Here is a 7758-nt window from a genome sequence, read left to right as displayed (position 1 = left end):
CTCAAAAATTCACATTGGATGATCTCACCTATCAATTAGAGGACTTTTGCTAGTTGATTATGAATATTTTTGTTCTGTTATCTATATTTGTAGGGCCACCATTCAGAAAGTTAGCAGCGTGCGAGCGGATGTTTAGCTATGTATACCCTAGGCAACAAGGCCCACTTGATGGAAAGCACGGATCAAATCAATGTCTGATGTACGGTTCTGAATTAAGGACACATAGTACTATAGTCAATAGCGAATACAGAAATTTCCTTGGCAATGGAACAGTGATAGCCTCAGCAACCCCACCTCAAGCTGTGCTTAACATGAATTGGTCATGATATTTCTTTCATCATCGTAGATGGATATATGATTTTTTTAAAAAAAAAAATTCTACATAATCACGGGATTTAATTAAGAAGTGGAAGGGAAAAATCCCTATATGTTTACAGTAAAATGTTTACCGACAGGTATATAGCCTACCCCCAATTAATTGGGACAATGTTTATATGATGACGACGATGATTTACAGACAGCTCGGTGGGACCACAAAACCGCCAGTCGTTCCATCAGCGTTCTTACAGAAAGATTGTGCCACCTGATTCTGATAAGTAAGCTTCACATCCTGCAAACCAATGCCTTTGCATGGATTGACCGCACTGCAGTCGAATTTCACTGCGACTTGAGTCGCGGACGTTCCTTGGATGTTGCTATATTTCACTTGACTGATTCTTATACCCGAATGCTGAAAAAAAAAATCAAAAAAATCAAAAAAATCAAAAATGTTGAAAAAAATATTTCTAGTTATGGAAAAGAGAAGGGAAATAAAATAGTAATTTGTATCACTGGCTCATAGTTTAGCCAGCTGATGGGCTCTTAGATATAGCCTGAGGCCAGCTTGATTATGATCTGGCTTAAATTTTAGGGCTGGTCATGGACAACGGGCACACATATTTCAGTCCAAGCATGGCCCAAAAGGCATAGGGTTGTAAATTGATACTCGGACCGATGGGTACCTAATAGACCCAACTCAGTTTTAATGGGTCCAGGTGGACCTATTAAGGAATCGGCTTGGGTTCAGGTACCTGATTAAAGATTTTGAGTCCATATGAGAGACAGATCTAGTAGGGTCCAGTTAGTAGTTGATAGTTTTTTTTTAAAAAAAAAGATACACACATGTAAAAGGACCCATTTATACAACTGGCAAATTTGTGAGTGATCTAATCCACCCATCAGGTGGGCCAAACTATGTAAATGATCTTTTTTTTTCAAGCCCAACTTGATGGTTTCCGAACCCAATTGGATCCGGGTCCAGATAATGGCAGAAGGCCAAGCCCAGCCCAAATAAGAAGCCATGGCAGGATAGACATAGACCGGTAGGCCCACCAGGCGAACCATGGGCTAGTCTTTAAGGACTGTGGGCTAGGCCTAAAACAAGCAAAATAAGAGTAAGTTTCCATATATACCCTTGAAATGCTTACCTGGCCAGGGCAACCTTGGTTGTGAGGGCAGTAATTTTGGTCGATTATGATGGGGTTTTGGACATTTTTCATGATAGCGTCCTGAAAAACGACGCCTCTGACGAACCCATAGCTGGGCCTTGCCCACGATTTTATCCTTAGTCCGTTCTGGGTTCCCTCAAATACGGCATTTTTTACAGTCACGTTTTGCACCCCTGCTTCTTGGAGGTCCTTCCCAAGGCTTCCGATGCTGCCACAACCACACACATGCGCACGTTAGTATCAAGCCGTCAATGTCATGCACGTATCTATGCATATTACAAACGTTGTTTTTAATTTTGTTATTATTTCCCATGCAACTAGTTCTAACCGTCCTATCGTGTAAATGAGCTGGAGACCAGACCCAGTACAAGCGGTTCTAGGATAAGCTCTGTTAACAATCCTACGTGTGGTGCTCACCGTGATGTTTTAATGGAATCCAATCCATCCATCATATGTATACTCTCATTTTGTCCTTGTATCCAAAAAATCAAGTTGATACAAAACTCAAGTGGGTCACATAATATAAAAACCAGTCCTAGAACCTATAAAATCACATATTGTTGTCCACCTAAGCTTAGAATAGTATGAATTTTCTGGGTATAATTCATCCTTGTTGGATTCATATTCTAAATGGATTAGATGTTATATACAAAACACAGTGCGCCTTAAATGCAATTTTGAAGGTTTTTAATGGTGAGCATGTCCCTATCCCAACTCTTCCCTGTGATGTGGCTTTATTGAGCTTGGGATCAGCCGAGGTTTTGATTACCATGGAGAGCGCTAGGGGGCGAAAATGATGGACGGATTGGATGTTCTTAAAACATCTTGATGGTCCCCACACCTCGATTTGGATGTTAAGCTTATACTAGAAACGTTTGTATTAGATTGGAGAAGACGGAGTTGATCCGAACCGTCCTTCCAGCCTAGCACCACTTTCATGTGTCAGCGTACATGATCCTAACCATATATGTTGAGTACCATATGTGTTGTTGCATGTTTGCCTTTCCTGATGGCTAGGATCTTACCTGATGCCGTGCCCGGGCCCACAAGAGATTTGCTCGACCCACAAGTTCATTGTGCCTGGACCCACCGAGATGCAATCATCGCCCGTCTTAATGCCTGTGCGAGTGATAGTCACACCCCTTGATTGCTGCACATGTATGCCGTCTGTGTTGGGGCTGTTGCCAGGTGCGATGATCTTGACCCCTTGGATCATCACGTTTTCGCAACCGTTGATCACCACGTGATAGAGCTGGCTGTTGATCGATGTTAGGCCACTGATCAAGATGTCTTTGGCGTTGTTGAAGGTTAGTGACTGCATGTGCGCACGATAGCAAATCAGTATTGCTTGATATCTGAATCCGTCGCATCGGATCAGACAATTAATATATATAAAAAATAAAAACGAAACCGAACATATTTCCTATCCTTAGTAGTCAACGGATGAGTTGGCAATTGCCAATTCCATGCGCGCGTGGAACCCCAGTTCATCCAAGTGCAGGAGATCTAAAGTTTCCATCAGTTGGGGTCAGTGTTTGGATCTTACTCAAAAAAACACAGCAGTCAGCAGGTGGGCCATGGCATATAAAACAAATGTTTTAGCCATTGACTTCGTACTTTGTGGGCCACCTGATAGTGAAACAGCCATGCCTTTTTGGATTGACCTGATTTTTAAGCCCGTGGCCCACTATGAAATGGTGCATCTGACTGATGAGGTAGATGTTCTACCCACATCATGGTGGGGCCCACACAGCTCAACCTCAAAGGAAGTTCCCATGAGGTCGACCACACACACACACACACACACACACACACACATATATATATATATATATATATATATATATATAAATTACCATTTTTTTTAGGTGAATAGTTATAAGAAATAAAATTACCAAAAAGTCATTTGCTCATTAAATTGGTGTATCTCTAACGTGTAAGTGCTAAAGAGTACTAATGAAATAAAATTAAATAAATACAACCGACCACAATAATTAAAAAAAGTGAAAAATACAACAACAAGGCCGGATTTTTTGTGCTAATATGCAATACTTAAAGACATTTTATCACACCAAGCTCAAAATTACAATAGCAACCCTACCCTAATACAAACACATGCACGCATGCATCCATACTTAAATTAAATATAAAAATTCATGAGGTTAAATCTTTCATTAGCCTAATTGTTAATTTTATATTTACTACTATAATTTATGTACCTCTGCGCCAGCTGGGCAATTCTGATTGGCCGCTTTGCAGGCCCATAGGCCCTTTCCCTGTCCGTCGAGGGTCCCACCATAGATCGAAACGCCCTGAACAGTATCGAAATACAGCCAGTGGCTAGATGGTCCTAGTGATGCGTAGTTGGATGGAGCGATGAAGGTGCCGTCGATCTGAATAGTGATTTTTGTATTTTTACATGGGCCTTTGAAGTTTGTGGGGCCCAACAAATATGATCCACGGGGCACTAGGATTGTTGCAGGCTGAGATGAGGCGCAAGCAGCAGACCATGCACTAAGGAATGGTCTGGTTGTGTCGGTCCTACCGTCAGCTTTGGCTCCAAAGTTCATTATGTTGTAGGCTCCATTGGTTAATTGAAAGAAGAAGAAAAGAAGGGAGAGAATGAAACTGATGAACTGAGCCATTTGAGAGAGAGAGAGAAAGAGAGAGAGGGTGTTGATGATGGAAGTTAATGCCGTTGGTGCTACTTATATAGCATTCGGTAATAGGTTCGTTAGGAATGCTGAGACTTTGAAGACAGCCGCGCCGAATTTGAAAGATTTTGCAACCTTTTTCTATTTTTTACGATTCAATTACTGAAATGCCCTTCTTGGAAAGAAATGGTACCTCTGCTATCATGTTGGCCTAGATGGATGCAAATCCTTACCGTCCAAATTCAGATAGTTGAATTGTAAGACCCATTTTTTATTCAACCATCCACTTGTTTGGAACCCATCTGACGGCTAGGATCGTTCTTCTCAGTGTGACTTTTGGACTAATAAGTTGCCAAAGGGTTTTTTGGTAATTTCACATGAGCAATATGATTGACTAAGAATATCAAACGTTCAAAAAAAGGTTTAGGTACCAATAACGTGAGAAATGGAAAGGACGGAGACTTCAGTTTCAACCATAGAAAACCGGACCGCCGCTCTTAAAGACTTGAAGAGTACATGATCTAGACCGTTGGTTCAGACATTGGATGGGCCATCGTCCAAGAATCATTAATTGCCCATCATATCCCCTTGCTTGTGGATTGTGAACTGCTACTGCTGACTTCATACCTAACCGTCCACATGCAGGCCTTCGTTTGGGAAGATCCCATAACTCGAACATTTTGGAACGGCATGCACATGCTACATGTGTACGGACCAAGCATGCTTTAGGCCAAGATCTACCGGAACGGGCCTTCCGCCTACCAATTGCATGCTTTTGCTGGATGGATTATTGCTTGATAAGTGGGTTGATCGAGTAAGCACGTGGGAGAACCACCATTTAAGGCACATACATGGGCTCTAATCCCCATGCACGATGCATGCATTCGTTTCCATTACATGGCATTAAATGCTGGGGGTTTTCTTATAATTTCAGTCATTAGTGGATTTAACAGTAAGAAAGACTTGGGTAATTGCTTAGAAATTGCATAAGTGGAATATATAGGTAATGTAAATTAAAATTTCCAAATTATGGGTTTTAGTGTATATGTATTATCAACCAAAAATTATGGTTATTCAGTTTTTTACTGTTGGGGTGGTGGACATTTATTGGACGGTTATGATGAAAAAATATCCAGTTGTTCTACTTCAACAAACGAGTGTGTGGGAATCAGCGGTTTAGATTGCTCAACCAATGAGATTTTGGGATTATGATTTAGTGACAGTGGATTCCTCAATTTTAATGGATTTGGTTTTTCTTAAGGGATGCCACGTGTATAGGCATTTTTATGAAGATGGCGTTCTCAGCCGTTTTCTTCTTATAATGCATTTGGTCTGGAAAAAAAAAAGAAAAAAAAAACTTTCATGCACTGATAGAGAGTGATGGTTGATACACAGGCGTTAAGGAGTTGTACACCAGGCATGCATGTAAGTCAGGTAAATGGTCCAGATTATGAGATCCAAATAAGATGATTGTGGACCAAACGTATATTGATTAGATATCACGGTATGAATTTTCAGTAAACAAGCGGTCATGAATAAGAAGTTTAACTTATCTATAGTGGTCCAGCAATTCCGACGGTTGAAATTGAGTTAGTGTATTCCACATATGCAAGTTGTACTGTAGCTTTGTGCGTTGTGCATGGATTCTCATGCCTAATAACCTAACAGAGGTTTCTGCGAGCGGTCACGGTGTCTTATAACACGTGGAGAACACAACAAATCATGTGACCTCGCTTCTCTAAGTAGTCTGAAAGAAAACGGCCAGCGTGACTTGCGTACCAGCGGACACGTGGGTGAAACTTTCATGCGATCCGAGCTTTATCAGGTATACTGTCTTTCCTTCACCGTGGAACCTGAAAATCATAACAATTCAAAACTGACGTAGGCCACACCAGAGGAAACACTGAAAAAGTTGCAATGAAACACCCACCGACCGACCATGGTGTTTATATTTCATCCAGTCCATTTATCTAACTTACTTCATCAGGATGAAAGCATTCCCCGAAAATCAAGCTTATACTAAAACTCAAATGGAACATAACACGTGAATTTTAGAGTTTTTAGGTATAATTCACCCAAGGGGTGGCCCACCTTGGTGTTGAATCAGCCCGATTTTTGTAGTCAAGACCAAACAAGGGGTGTTTGTAACTGATGGGTGGGTAGGATCTTATGCACGTAAACTCATTTCCTCAAAGAAGCGGTGGGCATTCTCCTCACCCACCTTCGCAAGTCACGCCACGGTTTCCGTTAGTAAAAGTTATCATCGTTGACAAAACCCATGTGGAAATGCACCAAATTCATGCTCTTCGCCCTATATGTGATCCAAGGAGTTTAGGATATTATATATTAAAAAAAAAAAAAATTCCCCGTTGACGAATATTGATGGTCCATAACCGTACATGTAGACACATAGACCAGATCAGGACCGTTCATTGTCCTGAGGGAACAAAATGGTTGAGGGTTCCTTTCTAAGTGGTTAGTGTTAACTTACCTGTCTCTATTAAAAACGCCCACTAAGAGGGAAACGGATTGGATAGTGACCCTGTCACTAGCCAACGGCTAGTGGTCGGTGTATATAGGCCCCACCATTATGTATGTATTTTATCCATACCATCCGTCCATTTTTACAGATCATTTTATGATATGAGACCAAAAATAAGGTAGATCCAAATTTCAAGTGGACCACACAGTGTTGATTAAAATGCCCATCATTAAAAACCTCTTGCGGGCGACAAAAGTTTTGAATCAAGCCGATATTTCTTTTGTCCCTTCATCCAGGTCTGTACTACCTAATCAACAGGTTGGATGTCAAATAAACATTACATTAGGCATAGGAGGTTTTTAATGGTGGACATTCAATCACTACTGTTTTCCGGTGGGGTGGTCCACCTGAGTTTTAGATATACCTCAGTTTTTGTATCAATCACTAAAATGATCTTTAAAAATGGATGGACGGCATGGATAAAACATATACATCATCGTGGAGTCCACAGAGCACGGACCACTAGCCACCAAACTGGTGGCAACGTCACTAACCAACCACTAAGAGTAGCAGTTCGGATTCAAAAAGACTCGCACCACAACGAAGCCACTAAGATTTGTGGTCCATGTGCTGCATTCCACATTTTAGGGCGTCCACAATTGTAGAAGAATGGAAAGAATCTTTCAATTTCCATTGCTGGCATGATCTCAGCCGCTGGGATCCTTCTATAAATAATCCTGGATCATCCTAGGCATCAAAACTAGGGCGTTAAGAAGCTCTTTCACTCATGGTGCAGAGATCTCAGGAGAGAAATTGTCGGCCCGAGAAAATGGCATTCGAAATGAGAAAATCTCATATTATCGCTAAAACACTAGGCCGTCCATCTAAAACGTGAACTTCACAATGATCCGTGGACTTATCCAGACCGATCAGAAGGCTTGGATGGGAGGGTGATTGTTGAGGGTCAAATATTGCATATCAGACCCCGATTACTGCCTGATTTTACGTACACGATAATGCCTAATATTATAATTTAATCTTGTTTTTATTTCAGGATGTAATAAGGAGCTTTGATTGAAAAAGAGTATTAAAAGCATGCATTTAACACTCCGAAGTCACCAGAGCAAGGAATGGA

The 7758-nt window shown here is 41.1% G+C and overlaps 1 protein-coding gene across 1 annotated transcript; it reads right to left on the bottom strand.

Moving 5' to 3' along the window:
* Window positions 1-511: 511 nt before the first annotated feature.
* LOC131240046 (polygalacturonase-like) lies at window positions 512-4142 on the bottom strand. Its single transcript, XM_058238055.1, has 4 exons — window positions 3707-4142; window positions 2513-2802; window positions 1467-1695; window positions 512-730 (listed from the first exon to the last, which is right to left on the bottom strand). The coding sequence occupies exons 1-4, from the start codon at window positions 4130-4132 to the stop codon at window positions 512-514; spliced, it is 1164 nt and encodes a 387-aa protein (XP_058094038.1). The 5' UTR covers window positions 4133-4142.
* Between the last annotated feature and the right edge of the window lie 3616 nt (window positions 4143-7758).

Source organism: Magnolia sinica, chromosome 3 (genome assembly GCF_029962835.1).
Source record: "Magnolia sinica isolate HGM2019 chromosome 3, MsV1, whole genome shotgun sequence".
In the NCBI taxonomy this organism is placed as follows: Eukaryota; Viridiplantae; Streptophyta; class Magnoliopsida; order Magnoliales; family Magnoliaceae; genus Magnolia; species Magnolia sinica.
The sequence above is the reverse complement of the archived record's forward strand: the minus strand, read 5'-3'. Positions and strand labels throughout refer to the sequence as shown.